A 17,189-nucleotide genomic window follows, 5' to 3' on the forward strand; every position below is an offset into this window, starting at 1 on the left:
CTGTGTAAAGAAGGCAAATGCAATGCTGGCATTTATTTCGAGTGAAGTGGAAGATATAAGCCAGGAGATAATGCCGGCAGTTTATAAGACCTTATTAGGCCACACTTAAATCATTTGGGACCCATATCTCGGAAAACGTGTGCTGTCGTTGCAGAGAGTCCAGAGGATGTTCAGGATGATGATTCCGGGAATGAAGGGGTTAAGTTATGAGGAGCGTTTGCCAGCCTTGGCCCTGTACTCCTGCACTGACAAGTTTAATGAATGCGGGTGGTGGGGTGGCAAATCTCACTGAAACCCACCGAATGTGGGAAAAGTCTAGAAAGGGTGGATGAGGACTGGTCTTTTCGTATGTTGGGGATAGCCATAACAGAGGACACAGCCTCAAAACTGAGGAGCGACCTTTCAGATTAGTTAAAAATAATCTTATTCAGTCAGACAGCAGTGAATCTGTGGAATTCTCTGACACAGACGGCGGTGGGGGACAAGTCTGTGGGTACATTTAAGGCAGAATCCAGAAGTTTGCTGATCAGTCAGGGAATTACAGGATATGCCGAGGAGGCTGGTGCATGGGGTTGAGTGAGAAGCGGGATAATCCATGATAGAACGGCAGAACAGACTTGATAGGCTGAATGGCCTAATTCTGCTCCTATGTCTTATAGTCTTATACAGTGAAGAATGACACAAAATACTTGTTATGTTCGGCCGCTATTTCTTTGCTCGATCGGCAGCATCATCTTCCAGCGGTACAATATCAACTCGCCCTCTTTCACTATTTGTATGTATGAACAGCTCTTGATAACTGATATTATTGGCTCACTTACTCTAATTTTTCATCTTGTCTCTCCTGTGTGTCTTTTTTTCATTGTCTCCTGCTGGTTATGTAATTTCCAATCCTCTAACTTCCCTCTGTTTTCTTGCTATATTACGTGATTCTGCTTTTGTTTTATCAAAAACAGGAGAAAATCTGTGGATGCTGGAAATCCGAGCAACACAAACACAAAATGCAGGAGGAACCTAGGAGGCCAGGCAGCATATATGGGAAATAGTAAACAGTCGACGTTTCGGGCCGAGACCCTTCGTCAGGACTGGGAAAAAAAAATGAGACGTCAGAGGAAGAAGTGTGGGGGTGAGAGGGATGGAAGAAGTGGTAGATGCCAGGTGAAACTGGGAGAATGGGAGTAATGAAGGAAGAATCTTCTCAGGATATAATTTCCTTAACGATTCTCAAAAGTTCATTGCTAATACCTCCACATCTCCTCAGCCACCTCTTTCAGATCTCTGGAGTGTACACCATCCGGTCCAGGCGAACTATTTAACTTCAGACCTTTGTGTTTCCCAAAAACCTTCCCCTGAGTAACGTTACTTTACACATTCTGACCACTGACATCTGGGACTTCCGTATTCCTGGCAGAGTGATAAGAGTGATGTACAATACTTATTCAGTTCATCTGCCATTCCCATGCACCCCCACCACATTACTACCTCTCCAGCATCATTTTTCAGTGGTCTGATATCCACTTCTGCCTCTCTTTAACACTATATGTACCTGAAGAAAAATATGGCATCCCCTTGAATATTACTGGCTAGCTCACCTTCTTAATTACTTTAGTTGCATTCTGTTGGTTTTTAAAAGCTTCCCAATCATCTAGCTTCCGAGTAATTTTTGCTCTATGCCCTCTCTTTTGTTTTCATGTTGTCTTTGATTTCTCTTATCAGCCACGGTTTTGTCACCTTACCTTTAGAATTCCACTTCCTTCTTCTGATGTATATATATCCTGTGCCTTTCGAATTTCTTCCAGAAATTCCAGCCGTTGCTGTTCTGTTTTTACCCTGCAAGTGTTCTTTTCAAATCAATTTTGACCAATTTTTCTCTCGTGCATCTCTAATTCTCTTTATTCCACATCTGACTTTAGTTTCTCCTTCTCTAATGTCGGGGTGAATTTGATCAGATTAAGATCACTTGTCCCGAAGGGTTCCTTGAACTCATGTGACCTAATTAATTCAGGTTCATTACAACACACAATCCAGAATAGCTGATCCCCAAGTGGGCTCAACCACGAGCTGCTCTAAAAAAAAACATCTTGTAGGCATTCTAGGAATTCCTCCTCTTGAGACCAACAACATCATAATTTTCCTAATCACCTGCATGACAATCCTCCATGACCATTGTAACATTGCCCTTTTGGCACGCATTTTCTATCTTCCAATGTAATTTGTGGACCACATACTTACTGTTGTTTGGAGGTCTCTATACAATTCCCATCAGGGATTTTATTTACATTTGCTGCTCGTTAATTCTACCCAAGGAGATTTTACACCTTCCAACCCCATGCCACCTCTTTCCAATGATTGTATTTAATATTTTACCAACAGAGCCACGCAACCCCAATAGCAGCTTGTTCTTCTCTTATTCTTTCAAGAAATATATAAGTATCTGGGAAACAAGAGGACCTGCAAATGCTAGAGAAATTCACACAAAGTGCTGGAGAAGCTCAGCAGGTCAGGCAGCATCTATGGATGGGAATCAAAATTACCGGTCAAGACCCTGCATCGGGACTCTTGATTCCCACGTATCTGGGAAAACCTTTGACAAAATTTAGTTCAAGGCTTAAAAAAACCCTGTCAAACAGAGCACAATAGTTAACAAATACAACAAATGCAATAAACACCTTCATCAATACCGACATTGATTTTTCTTTAATAAAAATATCTTGGTCCCATTTCAATCAGCAAATTTACAAAGATAAATAGCAACTTTAGAAAAGACTATTTACACTCAAACCCACTTAGACTTTGGACAGAAGGAGGAAGATAAATCATACACATGAAAAAAAATCACACAACAGTCAAATGAAACTTCTAAGTATATATTTTCAACAAACATGAACTGGATTCAGCACTCCATGTGTGGAAATGCAATCGTGATAAGAAATACAGACCAGAAAACTAAAATGAGAGGCCAACTCAGAAAAATGAATCATCACTATGGAAGAAAACATTAACCAGTGGAATGAGTATGACCCTCCATGGGAGACATCCCAACGATCTGAGCAGACTAGGTAGTGACAAGGAAGCATCGAGCACATAACTGAGAGTTGGAAACCTGTTCCCAGAAAGAGAGACATTCCTTACAGAAATACAGGACAAGGTGGTTAACAAAATGTTAACAAGGTGGTTAACAAAATGTTAAAAAAATCAAAAATACTTGAAATACAAACAAACAAGGCAGTAAGTGCACAAAATACCAAGAGAAACCAGACACAATCCAACACAATCCAGGACCCTGCAGCAGTTTAACTCAGTCCAATTACTTACAAAAGTACAATCAAATGGCAAATATTATTCACCAAAATCTTTAAAATACAAACTCATGAATGACCTCCATCACTTCAAAAAGCCACCATAAATTCAAGCCTGATCCAGCTTTAGAGTCAAAATCTTACAAATTACATGATAATACATTATTTCAGATAGGACAACCCATAATAACCACCCAGATATAACATTACAGGATAAACAAGCAGGAACAACTCCCTCAATAGATAAAACTATTCCCAACACACACACACACACACACACACGTTCCTCGACCAGTGGAGCACCTCTTCACAGGTATTGTGTCATCAGTCAGACAACGAAATTATTTTCTCTGTCAATCATCTTCCAAATGTTGCTACTCTGTCATTTGTTGCCATGCCCCGCTGCTGATTCCCTTCTCCTCATCATACATTTTTACCCTGATCATCGCCGAGCCCCAAACTCTGCTCTGTGCGGACCTGCCTCTGGTTTCTAACCCTGCTCCGTTGGACATCCAGCTAATGGTTTCCCATTCTGCTTTCAGTCTTTAGAGGACAGTGGTGTTTTCTAACAACCATTTAGAAGCAGGGAAAGTGACCCATAATCTGGAAATGAGCCGTGATTAAGGAGGTAAACTCCCAATGTCATTCTTCCTCAATCCAGAGATTAGAGGGGCGAAGAACATCTCAGACAGAACTGCAGTCAGCTCGACTTCTTCAGTCTGCAGGAAATTCAAGGGAAACCTCTTCACCCACAGTGGTGACTGTTTGGAACCCATCACCACAGGGAGAGCGAAAGGGGAACAACAGGGGAGGATTTAAAGGACTGTCATGGAACAGAATCACTGGCAGGGTTCAGCTGAACTGAGTTGACCCTCTACTGTGCACTAGGCGTGTTATAAATTCACTAAGTACCGGAGACAGAGTTTAGAATGGAACTGATTTATTTGTCTCAGATCCAGCATATTAAACTCCAGTCTCATTAAAGGTGAATATGCAGCTGAAGAAACTCCTCCCATGCCCAGTGACCAGGGTGCAGAACTGGGTTTGGTGAGCAGCAGCAATAGTTGCAGAGTTCAGCACCGACAGTCACTCTCGAAATTGCATTCAGCAATGGGGATTGACAAATATCCAGCATGCAGCTCATTGAAACTTTCTTCCTATTGTGAACCACAAGGTTAATTGTGCCACAAGGTTAATTGCTGAGAGAATCCCTTCCACACTCACAGCAGGTGAACAGTCACTCCCCAGTGTGAACTCAGTGATGCTCATTTGGTGGAGATGACTGAGAGAAACTCTTCCCGAAGTCTGAGCAGGTGATCGGCCTCTAACCAGTGTGAACTCGCTGGTGTTTCAGTAGATGAGATGACCATGTGAATGCCTTCCCACATTCACAGCAAATGAACGGCTTCTCCCCAGTGTGACCTCGCTGATGACTCTGTAGATTGGATGATTGAGTGAATTCCTTCCCATAGTCTGAGCAGGTGAATGACCTGTCCCCAGTGTGAACTGACTGGTGCGCTAATAGGGAGGATCACAGAGTGAATCCCTTCCCACAGTCTGAGCATTTAAACGGCCTCTCCCCAGTGTGAACTCGCTGATGTTTCCATAGGGTGGAAGAGTGAGTGAATCTCTTCTCACAGTCCGAGCAGGTGAATGGCCGCTCCCCAGTGTGAACTCGCTGATGTGCCTTCAGATGAGATGACCAAGTGAATTCATTCCCATTGTCTGAGCAGGTTAATGGTCTCTCCTCTATGTAAAATGACGTGCGTGCCAGTCAGTCAGATGACCGAGTAAATCCCTCCCCAAAGTCTGGATCCCTTGCTCCACTTCTTAAATATCCAGACAGAGACAACAAAACTGGTGTGTTGCGTTTGAATTCCCATAGACAAATTCATTGTCAGATTTAACCTGTAAAAAGATATAAAAAATCCATCAGTGGGTGAAGGACTGATCAGATGAGATCACTTGAGTTGCCAATGTGTGATCTGACATCACACTGTTACAATGAGGTTGAAGCCAAGTTGGACAGAGAAATCATCTCCTGACTGGGCAGAGTGCTGGTATCTGGAATGACCATCAAACTGTCTGATGCTCTTCCTGTCTCCATAAAAATGGGGCATTTCTGCCATCTCGTCTGTGACCTGGCTCAGTTTGACTCTCTCCATTGGTATTATTCCCTGTTCCCACTGAGCTGCATGGGTGCCTGTCCCCACAGTAACTGAACACTCTGACGCAAATAGCCTTTGTTAACGTGCAGATGGGATTTTCTGTTATGTACTGTTAACTTAAAGTATCACAACTTTAACGCCATGCAGATATCTCCAATTCAGATGTATGGTTGGGCTGCACAGCTGCTAAAATGAATTAGAGTGAATATTAGTATTATTTAAGGTTCTGTGTAGAAAAATTCAACACAGAAACAGGCCCTTTGGCCCATCTAGATGGTGGCAAGCTATTTAAACTTTCTGTTCCCATATCCCTACCATCCAGATATCTATACAAACCTCTTAAATGTTGAAATCGAGCTCGCGTGCACCACTTGTGCTGGCTGCTCATTCCACACCCGGATGACCGTCTGTGTGAAGAAGTTTCTCCTCATGTTCCCCTTAACATTTAACCCCTGGCATCTGGTTGCAGCCCCACCCAAACTCAGTGGAAAAGGCCAGCTTGCATTTACACTGTCTATGCCCCTCTATCACAATGAAATCTGACCTCAATCTCTAACATTCCAAGGAATAAAGTCCTGACCTGTTCAAACTCTCCTTATAACCCAAGTCCTCCAGACCTGGCAACATCCTTGCGAATTTTCTCTGAACTCTTTCAAAGTCTTTACATCTTTTGAAACTCTTCATAACTCGAGGGATAGAGTTTAAGAGACGCGATGTAACGATGCAGCTCTATAAAACTCTAGTTAGGCCACACTTGGAGTACTGTGTCCAGTTCTGGTCGCCTCGCTATAGGAAGGATGTGGAAGCATTGGAAAGTGTACAGAGGAGATTTACCAGGATGCTGCCTGGTTTAAAGAGTATGGATTATGATCAGAGATTAAGGGAGCTAGGGCTTTACTCTTTGGAGAGAAGGAGGATGAGAGGAGACATGATAGAGGTGTACAAGATACTAACAGGAATAGACAGAGTGGACAGCCAGCGCCTCTTCCCCAGGGCACCACTGCTCAGTACAAGAGGACATGGCTTTAAGGTAAAAGGAGGGAAGTTCAAGGGGGATATTAGAGGAAGGTTTTTCACTCAGAGAGTGGTTGGTGCGTGGAATGCACTGTCTGAGTCAGTGGTGGAGGCAGATACACTAGTGAAGTTTAAGAGACTACTAGACAGGTATATGGAGGAATTTAAGGTGGAGGGTTATATGGGAGGCAGGGTTTGAGGTCGGCACAACATTGTGGGCCGAAGGGCCTGTAATGTGCTGTACTATTCTATGTTCTATCTTTCCTGCAGGTTGGTGACCAAAACTGCACACAATACTCCAAATTAGGCCTCACCAATTTCTTGTACATTTTCAATCTTTTTTTTATTGATTTAAACAAAATATAAGGATAGTTACAAGTCAGAGAAGTTATATCAAATATATATTTCAATAAAAGTACAAGGGAATATGCACTGTCAAAATATTGAGCTAATATAAAAAAGGAACCACAACTCCTCTTAACAATTCATATTAAAAAAAAAGTCTCGAAATTTCTATTATTGAGAAAGAAAAAATCATCACTTCCCGTTATTTCCTTCTTTCGGCAAAAATCTCAGGAGCAAAATCTTCCACTATACCAATTTCAGTTGAATTGTAGATCAGTTGTCCTCTTTTTCTAGCCTCTCGGAGTATAGCTTTTTTACTTGTATAACAATGCAAGAAAAGTATGAGTGGTCGTGGACGTATTTCAGATAAATGCCGAATTCTCGGAATTCTATGTGCTCTGTTGAGTAAAGGGTTCACTTCAAGGATCTCACTAAAAAGTGAATGCAGCATATCTCAGAAGAAATTTAACAGGTCACCAGTTTCAGTATTTTCAGGCAAACCCATGCTGTCTGAATCAATCATTTTTTTTCTCTTTGTTCTTGATAAGTCCAAAGTGACTTCATTAACTTCCTTTTCCATAGTTGACATCTTCAATTCTTGTTCGTTAGTTGTTTGCCTGAATAGTTACTGTTCCATCTCAATTCGATGCATAGTCTGTTTGAACATCTGAAATTGAAAGTCCAAATTCTTCAGAGATTCTTGAACAGTAGAGATAGATTTGTCAATCTTTCCGTTAGCATCCGTCATCCGTGAGCGAACCAAATTCAAGTTTCATATCATGTATTTTTGCGAAAGCAACAGATTTCTCCGATTTCTTTATTTGTTCCGTTTGTTCCATTTCAGGAAAGGTCTTGCCGCTTCTCAATTCAATACCAGATCGACTTCATGCCATCATGATTAAATCATAAATCCTTTAACAAAAATAATGAATCTTCATTTTCATTTTCAGAATCTTTTTATTGATGCATAATCTTCTACAGCTATAAAATGATACAAAACTTCAACAAGTTGATATATACAATTAATAAAGCTGAAGAAAAAAAGCTTATCAAAATAAATGAAAATGAATATATATATATATACTTTTATATAAGGAAAAGAAGGAAAAAAGGAGAACCCCAACTAACTAAAAAAAAGAAACCCTACTAACTACAAAAAAAGGGAAAACAGAAAAAAAAAACATTAGGAATCAACTCCCAAGGCAATACATCTTACCATCATATGAATTGGCAGTTAATGATTCTTTTTCTGAGAGAGAGAGATATCTTTATATATATATATATAAAGAAAAAGAATCATTAACTGCCAATTCATCCTTATATAAAATAAAATTGGAAGGAAACCATATAAAATAATTCAAATTAAATAATTTGGCAAAACAGCTCCATCTTCTCTTAAAATCGAATCAAGGATCAAAATTTCTACTTCCATTTTTTTTTCAAACCGAGATATAACATTACTTGAGAAAACCATTGAATTAATGTAGGGACAGAGGTATCTTTCCACTTTAATAAAATAGCCCTTCTTGCCAACAATGTAACAAATGCAATTACATGTTGATGTGAAGATGCAATACCCTGAATATGATGTGGAAATATTCCAATTAGAGCAGTCAATGTATTAGGTTGTAAATTAATTTTCAGAGCTTTAGAAATTGTAGAAAACAAAGATTTCCAAAAAGATTTTAATGAAGAACATGACCAGAATATATGTGACAAAGTGGCTATTTTAGTTTTACACCTATCACAGTAATTGTCTATGTTAGGAAATATTTTGGATATCTCACCTTGGTTAAATAATAATGGTGAACAATTTTAAATTGAATTAAACTGTGATTGGCACATATCGAAGAAGAATTTGCTATTTTCAGAACACGCAAGCAATCTTCATTAACAAAGGTCATATTAAGTTCTCTCTCACAATCTTGTTTAATCTTTAGTGAGAGGATATCTTTTTATAGTAAACATAAATTATAAATTCTACCAATGGAACCTCTTACTATGGGATTCAAATTCAAAATTGTATCCAACAAATCAGATTCTTCCAAATATAGAAACTTAGATAAGTATTGTTGTAAAAAAATGTCTAACCTGAAAATATTGCAGGAAGTGTGTATGAGAGAGAGGATATTTGTTAATTAACTCTTCAAAAGTCATCAATTGGCCATCACAAAATAAATCTGCAAAAGAACAGATCCCCTTATTTCTCCACAGGAGAAAAATAGGATCAGTTATTGAAGGTTTAAATAAAAAATTTCAATATAAAGAACCAGACAATTTAAGTTGTTTAAAATTTTAATAATTGCAAAACTGAAACAAAATCCATAAGGACTGTTTAATAACAGGGTAGAGATTTAAATTTGTAAATTTAGAGAGCTGTAAAGGTACTGGAGCTCCTAATAATGAGGTTAAATGAAATTGTTTGACAGCTTACAATTCCAAATCAATCCAACCTGGTTTTGGGCTCTTATCAAGCCAATATAGCCAAAAACATAATTGTCGACTATTAACAGCCCAATAATACAGTCTTAAATTAGGAAGTGCAAGTCCACCATCTGTTTTAAGATTTTTTTAAATGATACTTATTAACTCTTGGTCCTTTATTGTTCCAAATAAAGGACAAAATAAGTGAGTCAGTTTGATCAAATTCTTTTTATTTAAAAAGATAGGAAAATTTTGAAAAATATATAAAAATCTAGGTAAAAACATCATTTTCACGGCATGGATACGACCTATTAAAGAAAGAGTAAGTGGATTCCATCCAGAAAATAGCTGATTCATGGAGTCCATTAAAGGAACTACATTAGCTTTATAAAGATCTTTATATTATTTGTAATTATAACACCTAAATATTTAAAAGAATGAACAATTCTAAATGGAATATCATTATATATAAACACAGGGGCATTTAATGGAAACAATTCCCTTTTATTGAAGTTAAGTTTATATCCTGAAAATTTACCAAAATCTTTCAGTGCTTCCAAAGTTTAGGAATTGATTCCACAGGACTCGAAATAAAAACCAAAAGATCATCTGTGTAAAGAGAAATCTTATGTATGGTTCAATTCATAGAAATACCATGAATATTTTTAGCTTCACAGAGTTTTATGGCCAAAGGCTCCAGTACAAGATTAAATAATGAAGGGCTTAATGGAAAACCCTGTCTTGTGCCACGTGAAAGTGAAAAAAGAACCTGAAATTATTATTAATAACTGTGGCAATAGGATTCTCATAAATCATTTGAATCCACCTATTGAAATTATTACCAAAACCAATTTTTTTCTAAAACTTTAAACAAATATGACCACTCAACTCTATCAAATGCCTATTCTGCATCGAAAGAGATAGCACATTGGGGTTCCTTAGATAGTGATGAATATATAATGTTCATCAATCTCCGAACATTGGAGAAACAGTAACGACCTTTAATAAAGCCTGTTTGATCCATCGAGATAATTTTAGTTAAAATATTTTCCAAGTGGTTAGCCATTATCTTAGACAGAGTTTTTGAATCCATATTTAATAACAAAATAGGTCTATATGATGAACATTCAGTAGGATTTTTATCTTTCTTAAGGATTAAAGAAATAGAAGCTTCATAAAAAGAAGGTAAACTACCCTTCTCAAAGGATTCATTTGTATTTCCAACAGGTAAGGAGAAAGTAACCTTTCAATTTTTATGTAAAATCCTACCAAATACACATCAAATCCAGGAGCTTTACCTGACTGCATTAACAACATAGCTTTCTGAATTCCATGCTCAATAATTGAAGCATCAGGCATCTGTTGATCTTCAACAGTAATTTGAGGAAATTTAATCTTATGTAAAAAAAAGCCTTCATTTTGGAGGAATCTGCAGGAAGTTGAGATCTCTAAAGATCAGAATAAATATCCTGAAAAATATTATTGATGTCTTTATCATTACCTGATATATCTCCATTATTTTTACAAATCTTTAAAATTTGTCTTTTAGCTACAGCTGCCATTAATTGGGAAGCTAAGTGCTTAGTATTTTTATCCCCAAAAATATAAAACTGACTTTACAATTTAAGCAAATATCCTTCAATAGGATATGTTAGTAATAAATTATACTATGATTGTACTTCAACTCTTCTTCTAAACAAAGCAACATTTGGAGAGGTAGCACTGATGTTATCTAATTCTTTAATTTGTATTAGATTTTATCTAATTCCATTCTTGTCTGTTTCTTCAGTTTAGCTATATATGAAATAATCTGACCACCTAAATAGTCTTTTAATGTATCCCAAATTACTAACTTTGAGACGTTTCCTGTATTATTAAAGAGAAAAAACTCTTTTATCTGAGTTTCAATAAACTCAACAAATCCAGAACCTCGTTGACAAATGTTCTGGAAAACAACAAAGTGGTCTGGTAGAAGCAACATCTTTCAGTTCAATTATGAGGTTTAAAGGAGTATGATCAGAGATAACAATTGCATCATGTTCACATTTCTGAACATTAAATAGAAATCGAGGGTCGACTATAAAATAGTCGATTCTCGAATATTTATTATGAACATGTGAGAAAAAAAGAGTATTCTCTATCACTAGGATGCATAAGCCTCCAAATTTCAATTAAGCCATAATCAATTAAAAAGGAATTAATAAGTGATGCAGAATGATTAGGAAGTTGATGTTCGGATGATAGAAACACATAAAATAGGTGCAGGAGTAGGCCATTCAGCCCTTTGAGGCCTGCATCGCTATTCTGTATGATCATGGCTAATCATTCAACTCAGAACTCTGTACCTGCTTTCTCTCCATACCCTGATCCCTTTAGCCACAAGGGCCATATCTAACTCCCTCTTAAATATAGCCAATGAACTGGCCTCAACTGTTTCCTGTGGCAGAGAATTCCAGATTCACCACTCTCTGTGTGAAGAACTTTTTCCTCATCTCTGTCCCAAAATGCTTCCCCTTTATCCTTAAACTGTGACCCCTCGTTCTCGACTTCTCCAACATTGGGAACAATCTTCCAGCACCTAGCCTGTCCGATCCCATTAGAATTTTACACGTTTCAATAAGATCCCCCCTCAATCTTCTATATTCCAGCGAGTATTAGCCTAGTCTTTCCTCATATGAAAGTCCTGCCATCCCAGGAATCAATCTGATGAACGTTCTTTGTACTCCTTCTATGGCAAGAATGTCTGTCCTCAGATTAGGGGACCAAAACTGAACACAATATTCCAGGTGTGGTCTCACCAAGGCCTTGTACAACTGCAGTAGAACTTTCCTCCTCCTGTACTTGAATCCTTGTGCTACGAATGCTAACATACCATTTGCCTTTTTCACCACCTGCTGTACCTGCATGCCAACTTTCAATGACTGGTGTACAATAACACAATGACTCCCCTTTTCCAAATTGGCCACCATTCAGTTAATAATCTGTTTTTCTGCTCTTGCCACCAAAGTGGAGAACCTCACATTTATCTACATTAAATTGCATCTGCCATGAATCTGCCCACTCACCTAACCTATCCAAGTCACCCTGCATCCTCTTAGCATCCTCCTCATAGCTAACACTGCCACCCAGCTTCATGTCTTCCGCAAACTGGGAGATGCTGCATTTAATTCCCTCGTCTAAATCATTAATAAATATTGTAAACAACTGGGGTCCCAGCAATGAGCCTTGCAATACCCCACTAGTCACTGCCTGCCATTCTGAAATGGTCCCGTTTATTCCCACTCTTTGCTTCCTGTCTGCCAAACAATTCTCTATCCACATCAATACCATACCCCCAATACCGTGTGCTTTAAGTTTGCACACTAATCTCCTGTGTGGGACCTTGTCAAAACCCTTTTGAAAATCCAAATATACCACATCCACTGGATCTCCCATATCCGCTCTACTAGTTACATCCTCAAAAAATTCTATAAGATTTGTCAGACATGATTTACCTTTCACAAATCCATGCTGACTTTGTCCGATGATTTCACCTCTTTCCAAATGTGCTGTTATCACATCTTTAATAACTGACTAGCATTTTCCCCACCACCGATATCAGGCTAACCAGTCTACAATTCCGCGATCTCTCTCTCCCTCCTTTTTTAAGAAGTGGGGTTAAATTAGCCACACTCCAATCCTCAGGAAATGATCCAGAATCTAAAGAGTTTTGAAAAATTATCACTAATGCATCCACTGTTTCTTAGGCTACTTCCTTAAGCACTCTGGGATGCAGGCCATCTGGCCCTGGGGAGTTATCTGCCTTTAATCCCTTCAATTTACCTAACACCACTTCCCTACGAACATGCATTTCCCTCAGTTCCTCCATCTAACTAGACCCTCAGTCCCCTACTATTTCCAGAAGATTATTAATGTCCTCGTTAGTGAAGACAGAACCAAAGTAGTTATTCAATTGGTCTGCCATGTCCTTGTTCCCCATGATCAATTCACCTGTTTCTGACTGCAAGGGACCTACATTTGTCTTAACCAATCGTTTTCTTTAAAAGGCTATAAAAGATTTTACAATCAGTTTTTATGCTCCCTGCCAGCTTTCTCTCATAATCTTTTGTCCCTTTCCTAATTAATCCCTTTGTCCTCCTCTGCTGGACTCTGAATTTCTCCCAGTCCTCAGGTATGCAGCCTTTTCTGGCTAATTTGTATGTTTCTTCTTTGGAACTGATACTATCCCTAATTTCCCTTGTCAGACACGGGTGCACTACCTTCCCTGGTTTATTCTTTTGCCAAACTGGGATGAACACTTGTTGTAGTTCATCCACGCGATCTTTAAATGCTTGTCATTGCATATCCACTGTCAACCCTTAAGTATCATTTGCCAGTCTATCTTAGCTAATTTCTGTCTCATACCTTCAAGGTTACCCTTCTTTAAGTTCAGAACCTTTTTTTCTGAATTAACTACGTCACTCTCCATCTTAATGAAGAATTCCACCATATTATGGTCACTCTTAACCAAGGGGCCTCGCACGACAAGATTGCTAACTAACCCTTTCTCATTGCTCAATAATACCGTCTAGAATGCCCTGCTCTCTAGTTGGTTCCTCGACATGTTGGTTCAGAAAACCATCCCACATACATTCCAAGAAATCCTCTTCCTCAGCAGCCTTACCAATTCGGTTCACCCAATCTATATGTGGATTGAAGTCACCCATTATAACTGCTGTTCCTTTATTTTACGCATTTCTAATTTCCTGTTTAATGCCATCCCCAACCTCACTAGTACTGTTAGGTGGCGTGTACACAACTCCCACCAGCATTTTATGCCCCTTAGTGTTATGCAGCTCTACCCATATCGATTTCACATCCTCTAGGCTAATGTCCTTCCTTTCTATTACACTAATTCCCCTCTCTAACCAACAACGTTACCCCACCTCCTTTTCTTTCCCTCCTGAATATTGAATATCCCTGGATGTTGAACTCCCATCCTTGCTCACCTGGGAGTCATGTCTCTTTGATCCCAACTATATCATATTCATTAATAACTATCTGCACATTCAATTAATTCACCTTGTTACAAATGCTCCATGCATTGACCCACAAAGCCTTGTTTTTAAACACTCTTAGACCTTATACAATTATGTTGAAAACTGGCCCTTTTTGATTTTTGCCCTGGATTTGCCTGCCTGCCACTTTTACTTTCCACCTTACTACTTTTTGCTTCTACGCTCAGAAGTGTGAGGCGGTGCACTTTGGAAGGTAAAATCAAAGTAAATGGCAGGATACTTGGTAGTGTGGAGGAGCAGAGGGGTCTGGGGTTTCATGTCCACAGATCCCTGAAAGTTGCCTCATAGGTAGATAGGGTAGTTAAGAAAGCTTATGGGGTGTTAGCTCTCATTTGTCGAGGGACAGAGTTTAAGAGTCCCAAAATAATGATGCAGCTCTATAAAACTCTGGTTAGGCCACACTTGGAGTATTGTGTCCAGTTCTGGTTGCCTCACTATAGGAAGGATGTGGAAGCATTGGAAAGGGTACAGTGGAGATTTACCAGGATGCTGCCTGGTTTAGTCAGCATGCGTTATGATCAGAGATTAAGGGAGCTAGAGATTAAGAGAGCTGGGGCTTTACTTTCTGGAGAGAAGGAGGATGAAAGGAGACATGATAGAGGTATACAAGATATTAAGAGGCATAGATAGAGTGGATAGCCATCACCTCTTCCCCAGGGCACCACTGCTGAATACAAGAGGACATAGCTTAAGGTAAGGGGTGGGAAGTTCAAGGGGGATATTAGAGGAAGGTTTTTTTACTCAGAGAGTGGTTGGTGTGTGGAATGCACTGCCTGAGTCCGTGGTGGAGGCAGATATAGTGAAATTCAAAAGGCTACTAGACAGGTATATAGAGAAATTTAAGGTGGGGGGGGGGGGATATATGGGAAGCAGGGTTTAAGGGTTGGCACAACATTGTGGGCCGAAGGGCCTGTACTGCGCTGTACTATTCTATGTTCTATAATCAGCTGCTTCATCAACTGTCAAAGCAGAATCGGCTTGCTAAGCCTTCCCCTGATTTACACTTTGTAAGAGAATACACCAACCCTCTCTTGGCCACTTTAAACACTGAGCAACCTTCTCAAAATGCTGAAAGTATTTATCAACCTCTGCCTCATCAAATGGAGGTACCAATTTAACTTCCTGACTGGCCTCAACTTATCACCAGAGTCTAACACTCGACCCCTTTGCTGCAATCTCTCTATCTTTTCCAGCTCGAACAGCCTCTGCCTTTCTGCTTCCTCCCTCTGTTTTTCTGCCTCTGCCTTTCCGCAGCCTCCAGCTTTAATTTTTCTCACTTGTACTGGAGCTCAAGCTCACTAGGTTTACTTTCAGGAAACACCTCTAACTCCTCCACTTTAAACACACCCTCAGATACATAATGTTCAGCTATTATCCTCTGCATCTGTGCCCTCCTTATTGTCGATTTCACCGTAGCAAGTTTTAACCTTCTAGCAAGACTCAACAACTCAATACATCTTCTAATGCCTCAGAGGTTGGTGCTTCCTGACATCGATCAACATCCATTGCTGCTGATTTTCCACAAACAAATAAATCAAAAGGAATTTCCCCAATGAAATCAATAATTAATCAATACACCCCCAAATCTGTTCATATTCTGGACGCAAGCCCCAATTTTATTCTGAATTGTAACGCTTTAGAAACGAACCAGCAGCAATAGACTACACCTGGAGTCTGTTTTTGATGCTAAAACTATCTTTAATAGAATCTACTTATAATATAGTAACTTAAGGAAGATAAACAGAAGTTAACAGTGTCATGTGTATATATGTGTGTAAATATAACTCCCAAACTATTGAGCTCGGGGGAAACAAGGCTTGGAGTCTTGAGATGGTAAAGTATGAAAGTTCAGTTCATCCACAGAATAGGTGATGAGAGAGATATTTGTAATCCGGGGTAAATGTCGAGAGAAGGCAATTATGTTGAATTCCACAGGTTCCATTGTGGTAAAACGAGCGAACAGTCACTGTAGATTTTATCTGTTGTTGTTCCAAATCCACATACGAATTATCACCGAAAGTGACTTGTCACAGGAGGTATCATCAAGTGAATTACCACACCACACCCAGGCAAGGGTTAAAACATCAGTGGTCTTCATTGGATACCCCAAATCAGATCCATTCCTATGGATCAAACGAGGTGACAACCACACATTCGATGTACGGTGAATCGATAATTAACCCACCCTTGTGGGCACAGGAAAATTCCAAACAGTGACCCTTGGCACCTATTTCCCTGGTTTTGATCCTTCCATTTTTCTTCCTTCATCTCCATCTGACTCTGAGTGTCTGTGTCCTCGGTTAAAACTAAACAAGCTGCGAGCGATTTAGACAAGCTGCAAGTCAGACTGATTCGCCTTCTTAATCTCTCTCTCTCTCTCTCTCTGTCTCTTAAAATGATAGTCCACAACAAACGAAACCGAGAGATTCATAACAATGGCCACTCCCCATTGTGAATTGACTGGTGTGCCAGTAGTTGGGATGACTGAGGGAATCCCTTCCCACATTCTCAGCAGATGAACGGCTTCTCCCCAGTGTGAACTTGCCCATGTCTCTGTAGGCTGGAAGAGCGAGTGAATCTCTTCCCACATTCTGAGCAGGTGAATGACCTCTCCCCAGTGTGAACTCGATGGTGACTCTGCAGGGTGGATGACTGAGTGAATCTCTTCCCACATTCTGAGCAGGTGAACGGCTTCTCCCCAGTGTGAACTCGCTGATGTATCTGTAGGCTGCATAACTCAGTGAATCCTTTCCCACATTCTGAGCAGGTGAATGGCCTCTCCCCAGTGTGAACTCGCTGATGACTCTGTAGGTGGGTTAACTGAGTGAATCTCTTCCCACATTCTGAGCAGGTGAATGGCTTCTCCCCAGTGTGAACTCGCT

At 39.6% G+C, this 17,189-nt stretch overlaps 1 protein-coding gene across 1 annotated transcript in view; it reads right to left on the reverse strand.

Moving 5' to 3' along the window:
• Positions 1 to 17,189, reverse strand: part of LOC140721349 (uncharacterized) — an 89,967-nt gene that overhangs the window by 40,710 nt on the left and 32,068 nt on the right. Inside the window, 1 exon segment of the mRNA XM_073036191.1 lies at positions 16,916 to 17,187. Coding sequence (XP_072892292.1) covers positions 16,916 to 17,187 — 272 coding nt within the window.

Source organism: Hemitrygon akajei, unplaced genomic scaffold, assembly GCF_048418815.1.
Source record: "Hemitrygon akajei unplaced genomic scaffold, sHemAka1.3 Scf000054, whole genome shotgun sequence".
In the NCBI taxonomy this organism is placed as follows: domain Eukaryota; kingdom Metazoa; phylum Chordata; class Chondrichthyes; order Myliobatiformes; family Dasyatidae; genus Hemitrygon; species Hemitrygon akajei.